This window comes from Ascaphus truei, chromosome 15 (genome assembly GCF_040206685.1).
Source record: "Ascaphus truei isolate aAscTru1 chromosome 15, aAscTru1.hap1, whole genome shotgun sequence".
Taxonomy (NCBI): domain Eukaryota; kingdom Metazoa; phylum Chordata; class Amphibia; order Anura; family Ascaphidae; genus Ascaphus; species Ascaphus truei.
Window position 1 is genome coordinate 7206787 of NC_134497.1, and position 24111 is coordinate 7230897.

Genomic DNA, 24111 nt, shown 5'->3' on the forward strand with positions numbered 1-24111 from the left:
CAGTGTGGGGGAACCAGTTTGGGGGAACCAGTTTGGGAGAACCAGTTTGCCTTAGGATCAGGATGTCACTGACCTTGCAGTGACACTGCCCGGTGACAGGGTCACAGATAGTGGCCTCCGTGCCGGCCTGGTTACAGTCACAGCGCCTGCAGTTGGGGTAGCCGTAGAAACCGGTAGAGCATCTCTCGCAGCGCCGGCCGGTGACGTGGGGTCTGCACCTAAAGGAGACGAGTTATAACCCCAAACCAGCTCTGGCTGAACCATTCCCTGTGGGGCCAGGAGACGATCCGGATAAACTTTCAGAGCGACTTTTCCTGCTTACAAGTTTCTATCAAACACAGTGTGATAGATTTTCTAACGGTGCCACAAAAACAGGGATTCCCGGGAATAATAATAATAATAATAATTGTTATATCCAGATTATGTTTCTGCACGGGCCGTTTGATTGGATTCTTAGATTGTAAGCTCTTCGGGGCAGGGATTTCCTTTCCTATTGTGTGATTTTGCTGCGCTTATTGTATCATTTTAATTCCCTGCGCTGTATTCTTTGCGAAGCGCTGAGTACACTTTTGGCGCTATATAACTAATGACATACAATTCAATACAATTTGCACTTCCGAATATTTCCCAGGGTGCCACAAGGGGGCGGTATTGTGTTGTGTCTCGATGGATGTTCGATAACATTAGTGCATTAAAACCAATACAAAGTGTTTTATTAAAGACTGCAAAAGGGCGGGAAATAACCACCAATTTTTTTCATTAGTTATTAGCGTTCTGTGGGACTTTTTCTTTCTTTTAATTTATTTATTTTTCTAGAAATCTGGTGGTTTTTGCACCATTTTTGCAGCTCTGTAATTCACGTTTGCGGTCTGCAAAATTAGGTGTGTATATATATATTTATATCAGTCATTGGACCTATATTTTCAGTATAACGCTTTTCCCGCCTCCGCGGGAGGTTATTTTCCGGCGCTTTACAGGAAACACATTGCGTGGAGGTGAAGGGAAATCGCGTCCTGTTAGGATTCATAGCACATTTTATTGCCCTTTTAGGGCCTTTAAGTCGTCCCTGTGTGATGTAATGAAAGGTCGTCACCTTGGCTTTGACCCTACTGTGTCTAGGCGGTCATTACAAGATGACACTGCACACAATAGCCTACCCAGGCTCACACCTGTTAATAGCCATCAGCCATAAAATGAATCCTCCATAAAGCTTTGTGCCGGAAGGTTCGCCGTCTAAACCATTAATCCCCCAGACTGGTTTATAACAGCATTTGGAAGGACTCTCTCTGGAGGCCCCGGACACTCAGATTTACAGCTCCTACAAGCATGGCTCTCATGGTGTAATAAATCACTCTTATAATTACACATCACATACACATTCTGAGCCTTCATATACAGTGGCACTGCAGAATGTGCCGGAGAATGACAGCAATGTGGTTTTGCATGTGGAAGTGAAGCAGAATGTCTAAGGCTTTGTCCTCTGAAGTAGGAGATCTTACTTCTTCTAGACCAAGCATGTAACCGTGGCCCAATCGCACAATCTGCCTGGCCTGTCAGGCTGGCCAGAGGTGGCGGAATTTTGGTGCCAAAATTCCACCACGGAGGTGGCTGCATGAATGAATCTGAAGTAGAACTGTAAAGTGCGATGGAATTACATAACCAAGTATAAACGGGAGCTCAGTTCGCTGCTCAGGATAGGTCCCCTCTTGGGCGCCAAATCGGTGTGACCTCACTCACGTGCATTGACCGCTCTGCACGTCACATCCGGGCGCCGTCAGGTTCTGCAGCCCCGTCCGGGAGCAGTCGCAGTCCTCACAGCCAATCAGTGGGTGGCACCCAAATGTCTGGGGCTCACACGCGGTGCACTCTGGTTTCACAGTGCGAGGGGGGCAGATGCACTGCCCGGTTACCTCATCACACAGGCGTGAGCCGCAGGCGCAGGCTGGAGGAGAAACAGAGAGAGGTGAAAACAATCGGTGCATCATCAATTGGGGCTTTATGAATTCCCCAAAAACGCTTTATCCAGCAAAGCTCTTAGACTTGTGGTTTACCACATGCTCAGACATGCAGCGCTCCGATTGGCCGACGCTTCCGTCACAGATACAGTAAGCCCTCACCCCTTAGAACGTTCCGTATCCTGCAGACACGTTGTAACGTTACCCGTCCCAGTGGTTGCTGGGAGGTGCAGAGGGGTACAGCCTTGCTCACCATAGGAGCAGACACGGTATGGTTGTTGGACACTCACGCCTGCAGTTGGGGAAGCCCCAGTATCCGGTGGCACAGCGAGAGCAGTCTCTGCCGATGATGCTGGCACGGCAGGAGCACTGTCCCCCGTACGGCTCGCAGGAGGGGCCCCGGGCTCCAGCCTCATGGCAGTTGCAGGGCTGGGCTCCGTTGTTGTAGAACAGAGAGAGGGAGATGGTGGCGTCTCTGCAGAACTTGGAGGAGGCCGGGCTGGAAGGAGAAGCCAGGAATACAGAACACTGAGCCTCTTCTCTGGTGGGATCTACGTTCTACAAGACCATGGGCGCTACAAAGCCCAAGAACCAATAACGTGTCCAACTTCTTCCTGGTTAGCACCCCCTGGTGTTCATAATATTTCCATTCAGGGGGCAAAGTGTAATGGTATTAGGGGATACTATTTATTTTATTTAAAAAAAATAAAGACTCCCATTTATTTTTTAAATTATTTTCCCTTTCATCAACCAGACAATGATAAGTAATTAACCGATCGATCCGCTCTCCTATGATCGATCGGCGAAACTTCAGCTCGGGGGTTCGCTAAATGGCTGCCAGTGCAGCAGAAGAGGACCAAAGGTGCAAAGTTCTGTGGGGAAGATCATGTGACCAGACAGACACTATATACAATTGGCGCACTGCTAGAGAGAGGGCGGGGCTCAAAAAGGGGTGTGCCAGAGCTTGTTTCAGAAGGGGAAGGGGGTGTGACTTTGTAAATGGTTGCTATAGAAACAAAAATGCTTGCTACATTATAATACATTAACTATGTCATAAAGAGTGGTTTTAAAAATAAAATGTAAAAAAACTACAAGTATTTTCTCATAGTACAGAACTGACTTATTAAAAAAACACACATGTGGGATATTGCCTGGTCTGCGGCTTTAATGGCATTGGGTTTATGTGCCATGCTGTTTCCAGTTCGGTAGAGCCTCCCACGGTAAAACAAAGGACCCGTATCTGACTCTCTCATACTCTGCGGCTCTTACTTGCTCTGGAAACTGTTGGCTCCGCACTGGCTGATGAAATTGTATGATTTATCCAGAGGTTCTTCCACCAGGTAGCTGGAGCTGTAGCTGTCCTCCGGCACCACCAAAACGTACTCCTAAAAAAACAGGGCCGGAGTCAGGCTGGTTATTCCGGCGGCTGGAGCGGGTTCCATCCCTCCTGCCCGCAGGACCCCAGCGCCTGCAACATAAAGCCGCGATCCCAACCTACCAGCCACACGATCCTGCCGTCCGGAACGCGTACAGTCACAGACAAGTCATTGCCCGTCACGTCTAGAACGACCTGGTTCTCCGACACCACCAGGCTGCGGCAGCCGTAGCCGTGGGGACAGAAGGTGGCATTAGCCGAACCTAAACAAGAAAGGTCGGCCCGATCTTAGTCAAGTGAAGAGCACGGCCCGTTTTTATTCTCTGTGGGTAATGGGAGCGCAACGAAACATTGCCGGAGCGGCCCCAATGAGGTCCTCGGAATAACCAACTGATGAAAGGAAGTGTCTTAGGGATACATTTTTACAAACGATCATTAATCCCATTTCAATGCCTTGTATAGCGAATACACAGAACCCCGCTCCTAAAAGGTGGAGCGGAGAATCAACCAGGTTTCATAGAGCCGCCGGGAGCCGTTCTCTGACAGTGGGAAGGTCTTGGATGTCTCTGATGGACATGGGGAGGGGGTTCCATTCCCTGGCTCCCTGTACAGAAGGGGCACGACCAGCGCGTCTGAATCTGGGGGCTTTCATAAATGAAAGTTTTCGGGATTGTAGATCCGGGGTGAGTATTACATGTGGTTTGTAGGTACAGGGGTCCTGTGTCATGGAGCGCCCGGTGTACCATAGTGAGGAGCTTAAAGGTTGCTCTTTGCTTGGTGGGCAACCAGTGAAGTCTTCTCAGTTGAAGGGTGATATTTAGGTTGCTGTTACAATGTGTTATCTGTCCCTATAGAGAGGTGGAAGGGTCGGACTCACCTTCATGTTACACTATTACACTAAGGCACCAGCCGTACAGTGTAGAGTTCTCACCTTGCCACACACGTCCCCCATGTACAAGCACCTCCATGGTAAAGGTTGGGTGGGAAGGCTGGTAGTAATGCACGATGAAGGCGTAACGCCCAGGGGCCTGAACACGCCCATTGTACGCCACCACCGACTGGTCCGGGAACGGCGGGGAAAGGGGAGAAAAAACACACAATGCTACAGATCAACCAAAGATAACAATACTGCAGTAACGTCAGCATCAGCAGAATAAAGAGTTGTGTATGTATGTGTGTGTCTCTCTGTGTGTGTGTGTGTGTGTGTGTACTGAGACATGACAAAGATAACAATACTGCAGTAACGTCAGCATCAGCAGAATAAAGAGTTGTGTATGTATGTGTGTGTCTCTGTGTCTCTGTGTGTGTGTGTGTGTGTGTGTACTGATACATGACAAAGATAACAATACTGCAGTAACGTCAGCATCAGCAGAATAAAGAGTTGTGTATGTATGTGTGTGTGTGTCTCTCTGTGTGTGTGTGTACTGAGACATGACAAAGATAACAATACTGCAGTAACGTCAGCATCAGCAGAATAAAGAGTTGTATGTATGTGTGTGTGTGTCTCTGTGTGTGTACTGAGACATGACAAAGATAACAATACTGCAGTAACGTCAGCATCAGCAGAATAAAGAGTTGTGTATGTATGTGTGTGTCTCTGTGTGTGTCCATGTTTGTATGTGTGTGTGTAAGTGTGTATGTGTATGTGTGTCTCTGTGTGTGTATGTACTGATACATGACAAAGATAACAATACTGCAGTAACGTCAGCATCAGCAGAATAAAGAGTTGTGTACTGTATGTGTGTGTGTGTGTGTGTATGTGTCTGTGTGTGTGTGTGTGTACTGATACATGACAAAGATAACAATACTGCAGTAACATCAGCATCAGCAGAATAAAGAGTTGTGTGTGTGTCTCTGTGTGTCTGTATGTGTGTGTGTGTGTGTGTGTGTGTCTCTGTGTGTGTATGTACTGATACATGACAAAGTTAACAATACTGCATTAACATCAGCATCAGCAGAATAAAGAGTTGTGTGTGTGCATGTGAGTGTGTGTGTCTCTGTGTGTGTGTGTATGTACCGATACATGACAAAGATAGCAATATTGCAGTAACGTCAGCATCAGCAGAATAAAGAGTTGTGTATGTGTGTCTGTGTGTGTGTGTGTCTCTGTGTGTGTGTATGCACTGATATATGACAAAGATAACAATACTGCAGTAACGTCAGCTTCAGCAGAATAAAGAGTTGTGTGTATGTGTGTGCATGCGTGTGTGTGTGTGTGCGTTTGCGTGCACTTGTGTATGTACTGATCCATGACAAAGATATGTCTTGGTATTTAAAGATGCGTCCATGATACATTATCTTAAAGCCTGATTTAGTTACTGTAGCAGGTTAATAAGCCTTTTGGCGCTCATGAACCGAAGCTGCCTTCTTTCCCACGCTGCAGCATGCCCCGGATATCTGATCTGCTTAATGGGGTTTTGTTTTTTGGGGGGCGGTTAAAATGGCTCCCATGTTCTTTTAAAAGAAGATAACAACTTCCTGCTTCTCGATGAAATGTCGCATGATGTCATTTTGTGGCGCGGTTTACAATACACTTTTTATTAACAAAGCCAGGCGGTATAAACTGTGCAGCATTGTGGGAATAAAGCCTGCGGGTTCCTTAGGCTCAGAGTGTTTCCTTACATCAGCCCAATACCATCATCATTACTCTCAGCACCTCAGGGGTAGGGTTGCCTCGTCTTGTGCTTTCAATCTTTTTATGTTCTACGGATTCAATGATTTTAACCCTTTCAGTGCTTGAGGCGCCTGTAACTAGGATCACCACCACTCCGGGATTCCCCCAGGGACCACGGATTTTGGCCACGGCTTTATCTAGTAATAATCCGGGTGGCGGCGGACTCCGGCGGCGTCTCCCGGCATCTCCCCCTGCGACTGCTGCCCACGTGGCTGCGCTACACCAACGGGAACGCTACGCGACGCAACGGCATCACGTGACGCCTAGGCGCCATAAGGCGGCCTGTTGTCATGGCAACTTGACGCCGCGTGACACCACGTATTCACGGCAACGCAGCGCCAATTAGACGCCGCGCAGCCATATTGACGGGTTGCAGGGGAGATGCCGCTGAAGGTAAGTGCAACATTTAAAAAAAAAATCATTCTCCGGGTTGGCCCTCAGTGGAAGATGGCGACCATACCTGTAACGCATTGTAAAGCAGGACCCACCGGCACTGAAGGAGTTAAAATATGTCGAATACAACAAAGATTTCCAATGTTACTCCAAGGTCACTTGTCTGGACATTCAGGCGACCCAGACACTCTGAGGGTGTGCGGACACAGGACACCGCATGGCCCATTTAAATCAATAGACTGTTAGGTGTCAAACGGCTTCACACCACTTGGTGAATATATATCCCCGTGTACCTACAGACCAGTTGGATTTGTGCAGCTGAATCCACCCCCAATTTCAGGCCGTAAATCGCACTCGGCAGACGCTGGCCACACACCTGTGCTGACTGCAGATGGACCAGCTTAGTGGAGTCCACAGCTGTGGGGGGCAGAGACTCTGGGTGGGAGGGCACTGGGTGACCATCTGTTGTGAAGAATCCCTGGGACAGAGAGACGTTGGCCGGGACCGTTCCAGTTTTCCCTTGCGTTAGGACCACCGACTGTGACGGCTTCTGGAACCTCGAGGAAATACAGGAGCCGCTGCGGGCAGAGAGAGAAACACGACACATGGCACCAGGAATAGGAGCAGAGGGCACAAACCCTGCACTGGAAGCACCCATATTACCTGCTGGGCGAGAAGGACCCGTGAATGCCAATGCAATGGACACTGGGCTCGATGTACTCCATGGTGAACTGGTCAGTGGGTATCAGGTAGACCTTGTACTGTGGGGACAGCAGTGATGAGACATCAGGAACATGTTGGGAAGACCGTGTGGCGATGAGCATGATACAATCGTATAGGTGGAGGTGACTCACCAGGTGGAACTGCGCCCGATCTGCCGTGAAGCGAATGTTGGCTTCTGTGGTGAGGTCAAACCCGGCCACGCTGTGCTGAGAATCCATAGCCACCCCACGGCACAGGAAACTGGAACACCAAAGACCAGCACTTAGAATCAAAGCCTAACCTCCGGGCAGAAGCCAACAGCACCGGCCCAACGTGCTGCTTCACGGTGTGTCTCCGTCGTACACGTGTACACGCAACAATGCGCCATCCAAAGCATCTCTCACTTTGTACACGTGTACATGCAACAATGCGCCATCCAAAGCATCTCTCACTTTGTACACGTGTACAAGCAACAATGCATCATCCAAAGCATCTCTCACTTTGTACATGTGTACAAGCAACAATGCGCCATCCAAAGCATCTCTCACTTTGTACACGTGTACACGCAACAATGCGCCATCCAAAGCATCTCTCTCACTTTGTACACGTGTACAAGCAACAATGCACCAACCAAAGCATCTCTCACTTTGTACACGTGTACACGCAACAATGCACCATACAAAGCATCTCTCACTTTGTACACGTGTACACGCAACAATGCACCATACAAAGCATCTCTCACTTTGTACACGTGTACAAGCAACAATGCACCATCCAAAGCATCTCTCTCACTTTGTACACGTGTACAAGCAACAATGCACCATCCAAAGCATCTCTCACTTTGTACACGTGTACACGCAACAATGCACCATCCAAAGCATCTCTCACTTTGTACACGTGTACACGCAACAATGCACCATACAAAGCATCTCTCACTTTGTACACGTGTACAAGCAACAATGCGCCACCCAAAGCATCTCTCACTTTGTACACGTGTACAAGCAACAATGCGCCATCCAAAGCATCTCTCACTTTGTAATCGCAACAATGCGCCATCCAAAGCATCTCTCACTTTGTACACGTGTACACGCAACAATGCACCATCCAAAGCATCTCTCACTTTGTACACGTGTACACGCAACAATGCGCCATCCAAAGCATCTCTCACTTTGTACACGTGTACAAGCAACAATGCACCATCCAAAGCATCTCTCACTTTGTACACGTGTACAAGTAACAATGCACCATCCAAAGCATCTCTCTCACTTTGTACACGTGTACACGCAACAATGCGCCATCCAAAGCATCTCTCACTTTGTACACGTGTACAAGCAACAATGCACCATCCAAAGCATCTCTCTCACTTTGTACACGTGTACAAGCAACAATGCGCCATCCAAAGCATCTCTCACTTTGTACACGCAACAATGCGCCATCCAAAGCATCTCTCACTTTGTACACGCAACAATGCACCATCCAAAGCATCTCTCACTTTGTACACGTGTACAAGCAACAATGCACCATCCAAAGCATCTCTCACTTTGTACACGTGTACACGCAACAATGCGCCATCCAAAGCATGTCTGACTTTGTACACGTGTACAAGCAACAATGCACCATCCAAAGCATCTCTCACTTTGTACACGTGTACAAGTAACAATGCACCATCCAAAGCATCTCTCTCACTTTGTACACGTGTACAAGCAACAATGCACCATCCAAAGCATCTCTCACTTTGTACACGTGTACAAGCAACAATGCACTATCCAAAGCATCTCTCACTTTGTACACGTGTACACGCAACAATGCGCCATCCAAAGCATCTCTCTCACTTTGTACACGTGTACAAGCAACAATGCACTATCCAAAGCATCTCTCACTTTGTACACGTGTACAAGCAACAATGCATCATCCAAAGCATCTCTCACTTTGTACACGTGTACAAGCAACAATCCATCATCCAAAGCATCTTTCACTTTGTACATGTGTACAAGCAACAATGCACCATCCAAAGCACCTCTCTCACTTTGTACACGTGTACAAGCAATAATGCATTATCCAAAGCATCTCTCACTTTGTACACATGTACACGCAACAATGCACCATCCAAAGCATCTCTCTCACTTTGTACACGTGTACAAGCAACAATGCACCATCCAAAGCATCTCTCACTTTGTACACGTGTACATGCAACAATGCCCCATCCAAAGCATCTCTCACTTTTTACACGTGTACAAGCAACAATGCACCATCCAAAGAATCTCTCACTTTGTACACGTGTACAAGCAACAATGCACCATCCAAAGCATCTCTCACTTTGTACACGTGTACACGCAACAATGCACCATCCAAAGCATCTCTCACTTTGTACACGTGTACAAGCAACAATGCACCATCCAAAGCATCTCTCACTTTGTACACGTGTACAAGCAACAATGCGCCATCCAAAGCATCTCTCTCACTTTGTACACGTGTACAAGCAACAATGCATCATCCAAAGCATCTCTCTCACTTTGTACACGTGTACAAGCAACAATGCACCATCCAAAGCATCTCTCTCACTTTGTACACGTGTACACGCAACAATGCACCATCCAAAGCATCTCTCACATTGTACACATGTACAAGCAACAATGCATCATCCAAAGCATCTCTCGCTTTGTACACGTGTACAAGCAACAATGCGCCATCCAAAGCATCTCTCACTTTGTACACGTGTACAAGCAACAATGCGCCATCCAAAGCATCTCTCACTTTGTACACGTGTACAAGCAACAATGCACCATCCAAAGCATCTCTCACTTTGTACACGTGTACACGTAACAATGCACCATCCAAAGCATCTCTCACATTGTACACGTGTACAAGCAACAATGCACCATCCAAAGCATCTCTCACTTTGTACACATGTACACGTAACAATGCACCATCCAAAGCATCTCTCTCACTTTGTACACGTATACAAGCAACAATGCACCATCCAAAGCATCTCTCTCACTTTGTACATGTGTACATGCAACAATGCGCCATCCAAAGCATCTCTCTCACTTTGTACACGTGTACATGCAACAATGCGCCATCCAAAGCATCTCTCACTTTGTACACGTGTACAAGCAACAATGCACCATCCAAAGCATCTCTCACATTGTACACGTGTACAAGCAACAATGCGCCATCCAAAGCATCTCTCACTTTGTACACGTTTACAAGCAACAATGCACCATCCAAAGCATCTCTCACTTTGTACACGTGTACGCGCAACAATGCACCATCCAAAGCATCTCTCACTTTGTACACGTGTACACGCAACAATGCACCATCCAAAGCATCTCTCACTTTGTACATGTGTACAAGCAACAATGCACCATCCAAAGCATCTCTCACTTTGTACACGTGTACAAGCAACAATGCATCATCCAAAGCATCTCTCACTTTGTACACGTGTACACGCAACAATGCACCATCCAAAGCATCTCTCACTTTGTACACGTGTACACGCAACAATGCACCATCCAAAGCATCTCTCACTTTGTACACGTGTACACGCAACAATGCACCATCCAAAGCATCTCTCACTTTGTACACGTGTACACGCAACAATGCACCATCCAAAGCATCTCTCACTTTGTACACGCAACAATGCACCATCCAAAGCATCTCTCACTTTGTACACGTGTAGAAGCAACAATGCACCATCCAAAGCATCTCTCTCACTTTGTACACGTGTACAAGCAACAATGCACCATCCAAAGCATCTCTCACATTGTACACGTGTACAAGCAACAATGCACCATCCAAAGCATCTCTCACTTTGTACACGTGTACAAGCAACAATGCATCATGCAAAGCATCTCTCACTTTGTACACGTGTACAAGCAACAATGCACCATCCAAAGCATCTCTCACTTTGTACACGTGTACAAGCAACAATGCACCATCCAAAGCATCTCTCACTTTGTACACGTGTACACGCAACAATGCACCATCCAAAGCATCTCTCTCACTTTGTACACGTGTACAAGCAACAATGCACCATCCAAAGCATCTCTCACTTTGTACACTTGTACACGCAACAATGCGCCATCCAAAGCATCTCTCACTTTGTACACGTGTACATGCAACAATGCACCATCCAAAGCATCTCTCTTACTTTGTACACGTGTAGAAGCAACAATGCACCATCCAAAGCATCTCTCACTTTGTACACGTGTACAAGCAACAATGCATCATCCAAAGCATCTCTCACTTTGTACATGTGTACACGCAACAATGCACCATCCAAAGCATCTCTCACTTTGTACACGTGTACAAGCAACAATGCATCATCCAAAGCATCTCTCTCACTTTGTACACGTGTACACGCAACAATGCGCCATCCAAAGCATCTCTCACTTTGTACACGTGTACAAGCAACAATGCATCATCCAAAGCATCTCTCTCACTTTGTACACGTGTACAAGCAACAATGCACCATCCAAAGCATCTCTCTCACTTTGTACACGTGTAGAAGCAACAATGCACCATCCAAAGCATCTCTCACTTTGTACACGTGTACAAGCAACAATGCATCATCCAAAGCATCTCTCACTTTGTACACGTGTACACGCAACAATGCACCATCCAAAGCATCTCTCACTTTGTACACATGTACAAGCAACAATGCATCATCCAAAGCATCTCTCTAACTTTGTACACGTGTACACGCAACAATGCACCATCCAAAGCATCTCTCACTTTGTACACGTGTACAAGCAACAATACATCATCCAAAGCATCTCTCACTTTGTACACGTGTACACGCAACAATGCACCATCCAAAGCATCTCTCACTTTGTACACGTGTACAAGCAACAATGCATCATCCAAAGCATCTCTCTCACTTTGTACACGTGTACAAGCAACAATGCACCATCCAAAGCATCTCTCACATTGTACACATGTTCAGCCACTTGCACGGTTTCTACGCCACGTAAATCATTCTGAGATATTACAGGGCCAGGGTGCCCCAAAGGGTCAAACGTTTCCTACGTTAATAACAACCAGCTGCAAAGGGAGAAAGAATGGGACACACTCACTGTGCAGGGAGTGGGAGGGGACACTCATTGTGTAGATCACTGTGCTGGGAGTGGGAGGGGACGCTCATTGTGTAGCTCACTGTGCTGGGAGTGGGAGGGGACACTCATTGTGCAGCTCACTGTGCTGGGAGTGGGAGGGGACACTCATTGTGCAGCTCACTGTGTTGGGAGTTGGAGGGGACACTCACTGTGCAGCTCACTGTGCTGGAAGAGGGAGGGGACACTCATTGTGCAGCTTACTGTGCTGGGAGTGGGATGGGATAGTCATTGTGCAGCTCACTTTGCTGGGAGTGGGATGGGATACTCATTGTGCAGCTCACTGTGCTGGAAGAGGGAGGGGACACTCATTGTGCAGCTTACTGTGCTGGGAGTGGGAGGGGATACTCATTGTGCAGCTCACTGTGCTGGGAGTGGGAGGGGACACTCATTGTGCAGCTCACTGTGCTGGCAGTGGGAGGGGATACTCATTGTGCAGCTCACTGTGTTAGGAGTGGGATGGGACACTCATTGTGCAGCTCACTGTGCTGGGAGTGGGAGGGGATACTCATTGTGCAGCTCACTGTGCTGGGAGTGGGAGGGGACACTCATTGTGCAGCTCACTGTGCTGGGAGTGGGAGGGGACACTCATTGTGCAGCTCACTGTGTTAGGAGTGGGATGGGACACTCATTGTGCAGCTCACTGTGCTGGGAGTGGGAGGGGACACTCATTGATTAGGGAGTGGGAGGGGGCACACTCATTAGGAATGCTCACTGTGCTGGGAGTGGGAGGGGATGCAGCTCACTGAGTGGGAGTGGGAGTGGACGCCCTGTTCTCTGTGCTGAGAGTAAGGCGGGGGTGCGCCCTGAGAACAGGTCTGGTATGAATATTAGCAGGAATGGGGAGTCTGGGTATGAATATTCTGGATATTTGATACTAAAAAGGAAGAGATTCCATCTGCGCATGCGTTGTTCTCTGGTTTTAACTGCACATCTGTTGAAACCCGCACCGTGAACCCTGCTCACTATTAGTGCAAATGCACACTGACCTGTATTTGCACGGGTAGAAGGTGAAGGTTCCCTGTTGCACGGTGAGCTGGGGTGAGTTCACCACAACACGTGTGTCTTGTACCTCCTCCTCATTGGAGTATTCCACCAGGAGCACGTAACGGCTGCGGTGGGGGACCGGGACACGGAACTGGATGTCCACCTGCGAAGCAAGAGCGTGGCTTACCTGTGCACAGCCTCACACTCACTGCTACTCTCACTGCTACACTCACTAATACACCCACTGCTACACTCACCGCTACCCTCCCTACTACACCCACCGCTACACCCACTGCTACATCCACTGCTACACTCACTGCTACACCCACCGCTACACTCACTGCTACACCCACTACTACACTCACTGCTACTCTCACCGCTACACCCACCGCTACACCCACTGCTACACCCACTGCTACACCCACTACTACACTCACTGCTACCCTCCCTACTACACCCACCGCTACACCCACTGCTACACCTACTGCTACCCTCCCTACTACACCCACTGCTACTCTCACTGCTACACTCACTGCTACACCTACTGCTACCCTCCCTACTACACCCACTGCTACTCTCACTGCTACACTCACTGCTACACCTACTGCTACCCTCCCTACTACACCCACCGCTACACCCACTGCTACACTCACTGCTACACCCACTGCTACTCTCACTGCTACACTCACTGCTACACCCACTGCTACTCTCACTGCTACTCTCACTGCTACACTCACTGCTATCCTCCCTGCTACACCCACCGCTACACCCACTGCTACACTCACTGCTACCCTCCCTGCTACACCCACCGCTACACCCACTGCTACACCCACTGCTACACCCACTGCTACACCTACTGCTACACCCACTGCTACACCCACTGCTACACCCACTGCTACACCAACTGCTACCCTCCCTGCTACACCCACCGCTACACCCACTGCTACCCTCCCTGCTACACCCACTGCTACCCTCCCTACTACACCCACTACTACACTCACTGCTACTCTCACTGCTACACTCACTGCTACTCTCACTGCTACACCCACTGCTACACCCACTGCTACACCCACTGCTACACCCACTGCTACCCTCCCTGCTACACCCACTACTACACCCACTACTACTCTCACTGCTACACCCACTCCTACACCAGCTGGGCATTTATCAGATATTCTACCCAAAGAGATACATTGACTAGCAAATGAGACAGCCAGTCCTGGGCTACACAGCAGGGAAATGATACTATCTGGAGATAAAGCCACAAGTGAAACTACATTTAAAAGAGACGTTAGTAACCCACAGAAAATAAATAATAAGAGGAGTTTGGAAGATGTTTCCCGCAATAAGGGAAATAAGAAAGAAAAAAAAGAAATTGGGCATAAAAAGGCACAGGATTCCTATTCTACTGTGTATACTGCGATATAACGGGCTGTTATCTAGTAATAAAGCACCAACAGAAGCCACAGTGCAGTACAACAGGTGAAAGACTAACATACTACACAAAGTAATAGCAGGTACTGATACAACAGGTAACACAATCACACGGCTCCCTTATTCTTTCTATTTCCCTCTCTTTTGTAAAATCTAACACCATATCTGATCCTTAGCCACGGCAAGTGGGAAACTGCCCCCAAGAGCTTACAATCTACAACAGCTGTATACCCGGTTTGCCTCTCCGATACTTATACTTACATCGTTGCCACTGCACACCACCATTGGCGGGTGTCGGGGGGTGATCTGCTCTGCTTGGCACGGCCTGGGCAGGCTATTATCCAGCCGGCAAACCCCCTCACTCCCTCGGGAAGACGGGAAAGTATCCACGGGAAGGAATTTGTACAGAAGGCAGCTGGAAGAGAGCACAAGATTCAGGGGGAGAGGGGAGAGGGGCGAGGGGCGAGGGGAGAGGGGCGAGGGGAGAAGGGCGAGGGGCGAGGGGAGAAGGGCGAGGGGAGAGGGGCGAGGGGAGAGGGGAGAGGGGGGAGGGGCGAGGGGGGAGGGGAGAGGGGAGAGGGGAGAGGGGGGAGGGGAGAGGGGAGAGGGGCGAGGGGAGAGGGGCGAGGGGAGAGGGGAGAAGGGAGAGGGGGGAGGGGAGAGGGGAGAGGGGAGAGGGGGGGAGGGGAGAGGGGGGAGGGGAGAGGGGAGAGGGGCGAGGGGAGAGGGGCGAGGGGCGAGGGGAGAAGGGAGAGGGGGGAGGGGAGAGGGGAGAGGGGAGAGGAGGGAGGGGGGAGGGGAGAGGGGGGAGGACTCTGCTTCCACAGCCGGCCCACGGACGGTAATGTGCAGACTTGTAAACAATAGGTTTTAGTCCTAATCCGGCCGTAAAAAGGAGCAGGCGCTCCGGGCGGTTTCGCAAACGCTGTCCAGCGCTTCCGGAAAAAAATGCTGGCGACATTAAAATACATTTAGGTTAATGTGAAACATACGCGCGTTTAGTTCCAGAGGCGTTATCCAGAATAAATATCCGTACTGTACTGAATTCAGAGCTCGCCGAGATACATATTATTATCCTTTATTTGTAAAGCGGCAACATATTCCGTGGCGCGGCACAACGCGGGTATAGGGTGACATCAATGACATCCAAGCAGGGCCGCCTGGCAGGGTTGCCACCTCTGCTGAAGGCGAAACCCAGAGACTTTTTGTAATGACATTTTTTCCATTTATTTTGTTTATATATTTATTTCTCTTAGCGGCGGCGGCGTCTCCCCTGCAACGTCCAGTCAGCATGGCTCCGCAATGTCAAATGGCGCGCGCTGCCATGACAATGTGACATCACATAACGTCATGACCGCCACGCAATTTAAAGTTGCCATGGCAACGGGACGCCTTGTGGCGCCGAGACGTCCCGTGATGCCCGTTGTCATGACAACGTGACATCACATAACGCCATGACCGCCACGCAATTTAAAGTTGCCATGACAACGGGACGCCTTATGGCGCCGAGACGTCCCGTGATGCCCGTTGTCATGACAACGTGATGCCGCGTGACGTCCTGATAACACAGCGCCATTTGAAGTCGCGGAGCCATGTGGCCGGGATTTGCAGGGGGGAGATGTCGGAGATGCCGCCGCCGCCGCACGGAGATTTTTCGGGTAAACCCGTAGCCTGGACATATGTGGCTGAAACCCGCCGTCTCGGGGTCAAACGCGGAGGGGTGGCAATCCTGCCGGCTGGTAACATGGCGGGGCTCGGCGCGGGGCCTCTGTCATTCTCTTACCTTCTCCTTCGCGATGTCTTCCTGCAGTGTCCCTCATCATTGCGCCACGACGGCAAATGATGTCACCTTGCCCTGACAACAGGGCGTCCCGTTGTCATGGCAACGCGGCACCAGAGGGGCGTCTTGTTGTCATAACGTGACGCAGCATGACATCACGATTCCCAGTTGTCACCGCAATGCCATTGGACGTCCCGGCGCCACGATGAGGGACACTGACAGGAGGAGATCGCGAAGGAGAAGGTAAAGCCAACCTAAAATGGGTTGCTGGTTCTGTGCATCCCGAACCATCCCCCCTTCCCCCTACGTAATCTCGCACCAGTAATATCCAGTGACTGAACCCATGTGGTGCTGGGAGCCCTTACTTCTGATTGGTCTGCTCCGGGGTGGGCGAGTAGGTGCACGCCTCCGTGACCTTCAGCTGCAGAATTGGGGCCTCGTAATAAGCACTGGGCAGCAGAACCAGATAGTCCTGTGAGGAGAGGAGCGGGGAGTCAGGGCACGCACAGCCCAATGTGCTATAATATCCCCGCGACGGACACAAGTCTCACCAGCAGCACATCCTCCACCGCAATGACCACAGACCACGTGTTGGGGTTCAGGACAAAGGGCTCCCCGAAGCTGCTCTGCGGGACGGTGACAAATGCCGGCTCAGAACTGGGGGGGAAGACGATCTTCTTGGTCTGTTCAGAACCTGCGCGGTGAGAAGCGGGGAGAATAAACCATCCGGCAGATACTTTCAGCGGGGGCAGAAACGCAATGGTGACATCCCACAGAAAGGAAGCAAAGTGCTCCAAAATAGCGGTCAAGTAGTAAGTATTTATTCAGCAGGGGTCCCACCTTGCGGAAGGTCTGCTGCGTGGGACCGACACGTTGGCTGAATAAGTACTCAACACTTGACCCCTGTTTTGGAGCGCTCCTCTCTCTGCTTGCTTTCGATAAGCGGGGAGGTCAGTGTTCCCTGTAACCCTTCCCAGGAGGTTAGCCAGGCACACGGCTGCGTTTAACTGCCCCGTGTGTATTGCTGGCTCTGCAAATGCTTAATCCAACCATAGCCGTACAGGCCGCAAGTTTGGGGGAAATCACTGGAAAGGGAGGAAGCTAAAAGTTGATTTTTTTTTATTTGAGCAGGACTCATTCTTATGGACATTTAACCCATTTGCTACCAGAGAGCAACGAGTTGCTGGATCTTTCTAACCGCACACGGGGTTAAAGGAAGGCTCCACTCAACACGTCGACGTGTAATTACATTCGATATCTCAGCAGGAGATGAGAGCTGAGCTTCATTACCCACATTGCTGCTACTAAGGGAGAGCTTGACATGCCTCTACCCCCCCCTCCCCACCCCCCATACTGCAGCCCAGACATTACCCAGCATGCAGAGGCCCGCGGCCCCTCGCTGAAACGCGCCCTTAGCACTCAGGGAAAACGTGACCCACAGATGAACTTACAGTTGGCACAAGCACTGAATTTCCCCTCCTCTATAAACGACATCGTCCCGTACACGCTGTGCGCTCCCCGGTTCACATAACGGAAGACGACTCGGAAGAGGTCGGGCGACGTGACGTTGAAGGTCAGCACGACCTTGGGCTGGGGAGAACGGAGAGCGCACATGGAGATCAATAGGCCGCATCCTCCAGCCGCGCCGAAAAACGTCCAGCATGGCGCAGCGCCTTCTACGTACAGCACTGCGTTTCAGCCTTTTAATAATACCCGCAGAATCCCTTATACAATTCTGTGATAGAAGTCCGGTACCTCGCTGTGACCGGGATTACAATTTCTAATCGCAGATTTCTATAGAACTTTTAATATTACAAAGTAACATTTGCTAACCTTCGAGAATTAGAACAATTAAAATATGGCAGAAAACACAAAGATTGGGTCTTCCTGAATAAAATATTCACTATTACCACATTTTTCTCCGGGGAAGCCATTGGTACCGTCCTGGGAAACCGTTTGACAACACCACCGAGTTCTAGATGTTCCTTCTATTTTATTATTCATCTTGCAGCTGCCGTCCCCACTGTCAATGTCCCCCCAAAATGCGTACCTGTATGGGGGACATCTGGGCATATCCCCTCCAGCTGAAGTTCTCAAACTCCAGCGGGTTGTAGCCAAAGCGGACCACTCGGCCGTCCGGGGTCCTTCCGTCCTCCACCTCGAACTGCAAGTGGTGAAGGTCAGGGAAGTAATGATTACTCACCGGCCTGCGGGCGACACAGAGGAGGTGCAAATAAGCGTCAACGGGGAGGTAATATATATATATCATTCAATATCCAAAAGGTAGAGCGTGCGTAGAGATGTTTACTAAAATAGTAATTATATACAGGGCTCGACAAATGTACTCGCCCGCACGCCACGGGCGAGATCATTTTGGCCGCTGTCGAGTGCTTACCTGCGGCGGGGGTTCGGCGGCATGTTTCCTCTGCAGCTCCAGAAAAAATGGCCGCGTGGCGGCACCACGTTACGTGACGCTGGGTGACGCCGTGGTGTCCCGTTGACGCCGCGTGGCCATTTTATCAGGACCTGCAGGGGAAACATTACAATTTGCAGGGGAGAAGACGGAGATCGCCGCACCACGGCGCTGGACCCCCCGCCACAGGTAAGAGTCGTGAGGGGGTGGGGGGGTGAGGGAGTTACTTTTGGGGGGGGGGGGAGTTAATAATAGTAACGTTATTTCATATAGCGCTGTTCCCCCAAATGGACAATTACAGCACAGCGCGCGGTACGCAGAACATAGGAATGTTACAGACACAGTCCCTGCCCCGCAGAGCTTACACTCTATATATATTTATAGACACACACATATATCTCCTATCAGGACCTGTGTCCCTCTGCGGACCGACACTCACTCATTACACCTGGACCCTTGGACATTCTGCCGGCACTGGCACGCACCACTCGTCTCATGGCATGCCAAACCAACGGAGCCTCCGATGTCACACTGGCATCCTAAAAGGGGCAAGAACCTGGTTACTGCCCTCTGCAAAGCTGCACCGGGAGCGTCCATGACACCGTGCCACCCCAGGGAAGGATATTTATAGGAGCTTTAAGGGAGGCACGTGGAGGGAACAGAGACACACGCCCCCCCCCCCCCCCCCAACCGAAACAACAAGAAGAACTCCCATCTATACAACTAGACGGGAATGTGGCAGATTAGAAAGAACAGGTCTCATGCGATCTGTATCCGGACAGAGCCAACCCAGCCTCTTCCTCAATGGAAATGTGCCACTAACATGAAGCTTGGGGTGAGGAGCAGACATCCAGTACAGGGGGCTCTGTGCACCCCCCTCAAACACGGATTCAGGATTACTGGAATAACTGTGCCATTAAAGCAGCTATTTGTGCAGCCCGGTTCTGTGCTGTGATGCTTCTGACGCATGCATGCAGCCACCACATGGACGGAATCCTGGGAGCCAATATCTGGAGCTGTAATCTACATGGCAGCACCCAGAGGTGACCTTCTTCAGGGGTACCACAACGTTGGGGCTCTGTACAAGCAGTATGCAATAAAATGATATTTTTCCCTAACTTAGTGTTGTGCTGGTAATACTAACCCTTATGTCCTCTACTGTGCACCCAGACTGCCTCCTGGAGAGGCTCTTTAGAGTGTGTGGTGTGTGTGTGTGTGTGTGGGGTGTGTGTGTGTGGGGTGTGTGGTGTGTGTTGTGTGTGTGTGTGTGTGTGTGTGTGTGGTGTGTGTTGTGTGTGTGTGTGTGTGTGTGGTGTGTGTGTGTGTGTGTGTGTGTGTGTGTGTGTGTGTGTGTGTGTGTGGGGTGTGTGTGTGTGGGGTGTGTGTGTGTGGGGTGTGTGTGTGTGGGGTGTGTGTGTGTGGTGTGTGGTGTGTGTGGTGTGTGTGTGGTGTGTGTGTGGTGTGTGTGTGTGTGTGTGTGTGTGTGTGTGTGTGTGTGTGTGTGGTGTGTGGTGTGTGGTGTGTGTGTGTGTGTGTGTGTGTGTGTGTGTGTGTGTGTGTGAGTGTGGTGTGTGTGTGTGTGTGGTGTGTGTGTGTGTGGGATATTCCGATTTCTTGGTTTGCAGATTGGCGATTCAGCCAGATGCGGTTAACGGGACAAGATTAAAGGGATCGGTACCCACCCTGACAGCCAAAGTAGTTGTTGGCATCCAGGTTGTAGTAGCCGTCTTTGCAGGTGCTGCACGTGCGGCTGCAGATGTTGGACTTGCAGAAGCATTTCCCGCTGACCTGAGAAATACAGCCACAATGAGCAAAGTGCTGCGGCCCCTCCCAGCACACAAAGCGTTAACACGGGAACCACGTATTGGGTCCGGGAGGAAAGAAGTGTTTTAGTCTTCAAATATTGGGATCATGCCGGGGTGAGGAGTATGGGGGTGAGGAGTATGGGGGTGAGGAGTATGGGGGTGAGGAGTATGGGGGTGAGGAGTATGGGGGTGAGGCGTCTGGGGGTGAGGCGTCTGGGGGTGAGGCGTCTGGGGGTGAGGCGTCTGGGGGTGAGGCGTCTGGGGGTGAGGTGTAGAGGCTCGGGTGTAGGGGGCTCGGGTGTATGGGGCTCGGGTGTAGGGGGCTCGGGTGTAGGGGGCTCGGGTGTAGGGGGCTCGGGTGTAGGGGGCTCGGGTGTAGGGGACTCGGGTGTAGGGGGCTCGGGTGTAGGGGGCTCGGGTGTAGGGGGCTCGGGTGTAGGGGGCTCGGGTGTAGGGGACTCGGGTGTAGGGGGCTCGGGTGTATGGGGCTCGGGTGTAGGGGGCTCGGGTGTAGGGGGCTCGGGTGTAGGGGGCTCGGGTGTAGGGGGCTCGGGTGTAGGGGGCTCGGGTGTAGGGGGCTCGGGTGTAGGGGACTCGGGTGTAGGGGCTCGGGTGTAGGGGGCTCGGGTGTAGGGGGCTCGGGTGTAGGGGGCTCGGGTGTAGGGGCTCGGGTGTAAAACACAGCACAGCACAGTAAGGCCTCCGCTATGGGATTAACCTCTGACGTCCCAGAAGCCGTACAGACGGTTGCACATATTGCTCTCTAATAAAAAACAAATCGGCGAGGATTCGGCTTAACCCTTTCCCTGCTTGAAACTATGCAATGCTGGTTCTCCAGCACAGAAAGGGTAAACAATAAACACAATGTATCCAGGCAGAAATCAGTGCAATTCTGGGGTCAAAAACAGACACAATGCGCATCAAGGGGGGAAAGCAATAAAATAATAATAATAATTATTATTATTATTATACATCTGGGCAGTAATTACAAGGCTTTGGACTGGAACACGCACTCAGCCCTCAGCCCCCAGCACTCAGCATTCAGCCCCCAGCACTCAGCACCCAGACCTCAGCCCCCAGCACTCAGCATTCAGCCCCCAGCACTCAGCCCTCAGCACTCAGCATTCAGCCCCCAGCACTCAGCACCCAGACCTCAGCCCCCAGCACTCAGCATTCAGCCCCCAGCACTCAGCCCTCAGCACTCAGCACTCAGCATTCAGCCCCCAGCACTCAGCACTCAGCCCCCAGCACTCAGCACTCAGCATTCAGCCCCCAGCACTCAGCCCCCAGCACTCAGCCCCCAGCACTCAGCCCCCAGCACTCAGCCCCCAGCACTCAGCCCCCAGCACTCAGCCCCCAGCACTCAGCCCCCAGCACTCAGCCCCCAGCACTCAGCCCTCAGCACTCAGCCCTCAAACTCAGCACTCAGCCCTCAAACTCAGCACTCAGCCCTCAAACTCAGCCCTCAGCCCCCAGCCCTCAGCCCTCAGCCCCCAGCCCTCAGCCCCCAGCCCTCAAACTCAGCCCTCAGCCCTCAAACTCAGCACTCAGCCCTCAAACTCAGCACTCAGCCCTCAAACTCAGCCCTCAAACTCAGCCCTCAGCCCCCAGCACTCAGCCCTCAGCCCTCAGCACTCAGCACCCAGCCCTCAGCCCTCAGCCCCCAGCACTCAGCCCCCAGCACTCAGCCCCCAGCACTCAGCCCCCAGCACTCAGCCCCCAGCACTCAGCACTCAGCCCTCAAACTCAGCACTCAGCCCTCAAACTCAGCACTCAGCCCTCAAACTCAGCCCTCAGCCCCCAGCCCTCAGCCCTCAGCCCTCAGCCCCCAGCCCTCAGCCCCCAGCCCTCAAACTCAGCCCTCAGCCCTCAAACTCAGCACTCAGCCCTCAAACTCAGCACTCAGCCCTCAAACTCAGCCCTCAAACTCAGCCCTCAGCCCCCAGCCCTCAGCCCTCAGCCCCCAGCACTCAGCACCCAGCCCTCAGCCCTCAGCCCCCAGCACTCAGCACCCAGCCCTCAGCCCTCAGCCCCCAGCCCTCAGCCCTCAGCCCTCAGCCCCCAGCCCCCAGCCCCCAGCCCTCAGCCCCCAGCACTCAGCACCCAGCCCCCAGCCCTCAGCCCTCAGCCCCCAGCACTCAGCACCCAGCCCCCAGCCCTCAAACTCAGCCCTCAGCCCCCAGCCCTCAGCCCTCAGCCCCCAGCCCTCAGCCCTCAGCCCCCAGCCCTCAGCCCTCAGCCCCCAGCCCTCAGCCCCCAGCCCCCAGCCCTCAGCCCTCAGCCCCCAGCACTCAGCACCCAGCCCCCAGCCCTCAAACTCAGCCCTCAGCCCCCAGCCCTCAGCCCTCAGCCCCCAGCACTCAGCACCCAGCCCTCAGCCCTCAGCCCCCAGCCCTCAGCCCTCAGCCCTCAGCCCTCAGCCCTCAGCCCCCAGCCCTCAGCCCTCAGCCCTCAGCCCTCAGCCCCCAGCCCTCAGCCCCCAGCACTCAGCACTCAGCCCTCAAACTCAGCACTCAGCCCTCAAACTCAGCACTCAGCCCTCAGCCCTCAGCCCCCAGCCCTCAAACTCAGCCCTCAGCCCTCAAACTCAGCACTCAGCCCTCAAACTCAGCACTCAGCCCTCAAACTCAGCCCTCAAACTCAGCCCTCAGCCCCCAGCACTCAGCACCCAGCCCTCAGCCCTCAGCCCCCAGCACTCAGCACCCAGCCCTCAGCCCTCAGCCCTCAGCCCCCAGCCCCCAGCCCCCAGCCCTCAGCCCCCAGCACCCAGCCCTCAGCCCTCAGCCCCCAGCCCTCAGCCCTCAGCCCCCAGCCCTCAGCCCCCAGCCCCCAGCCCTCAGCCCTCAGCCCCCAGCACTCAGCACCCAGCCCCCAGCCCCCAGCCCTCAGCCCTCAGCCCTCAGCCCCCAGCACTCAGCACCCAGCCCCCAGCCCTCAAACTCAGCCCTCAGCCCCCAGCCCTCAGCCCTCAGCCCCCAGCACTCAGCACCCAGCCCTCAGCCCTCAGCCCCCAGCACTCAGCACCCAGCCCTCAGCCCTCAGCCCCCAGCCCTCAGCCCTCAGCCCCCAGCCCTCAGCCCTCAGCCCCCAGCCCTCAGCCCCCAGCACTCAGCACTCAGCCCTCAAACTCAGCACTCAGCCCTCAAACTCAGCACTCAGCCCTCAGCCCTCAGCCCTCAGCCCCCAGCCCTCAGCCCTCAGCCCCCAGCCCTCAGCCCTCAGCCCCCAGCCCTCAGCCCTCAGCCCCCAGCCCTCAGCCCTCAGCCCCCAGCACTCAGCACCCAGCCCTCAGCCCTCAGCACTCAGCCCCCAGCACTCAGCACCCAGCCCTCAGCCCTCAGCCCCCAGCCCTCAGCCCTCAGCCCCCAGCCCTCAGCCCTCAGCCCCCAGCACTCAGCACCCAGCCCTCAGCCCTCAGCACTCAGCCCCCAGCACTCAGCACCCAGCCCTCAGCCCTCAGCCCTCAGCATTCAGCCCTCAGC

The 24111-nt window shown here is 52.2% G+C and overlaps 1 protein-coding gene across 1 annotated transcript in view; it reads right to left on the minus strand.

Moving 5' to 3' along the window:
- The window catches only part of LAMA5 (laminin subunit alpha 5), a 161139-nt gene that overhangs the window by 59849 nt on the left and 77179 nt on the right, over nt 1-24111 (minus strand). Inside the window, 17 exon segments of the mRNA XM_075571418.1 lie at nt 74-218; nt 1738-1942; nt 2246-2454; nt 3225-3340; nt 3454-3593; nt 4262-4388; nt 6774-6975; nt 7061-7158; nt 7252-7360; nt 13200-13360; nt 14893-15046; nt 16777-16883; nt 16963-17105; nt 17863-18001; nt 18462-18618; nt 19264-19363; nt 20507-20612. Coding sequence (XP_075427533.1) covers nt 74-218; nt 1738-1942; nt 2246-2454; nt 3225-3340; nt 3454-3593; nt 4262-4388; nt 6774-6975; nt 7061-7158; nt 7252-7360; nt 13200-13360; nt 14893-15046; nt 16777-16883; nt 16963-17105; nt 17863-18001; nt 18462-18618; nt 19264-19363; nt 20507-20612 — 2418 coding nt within the window.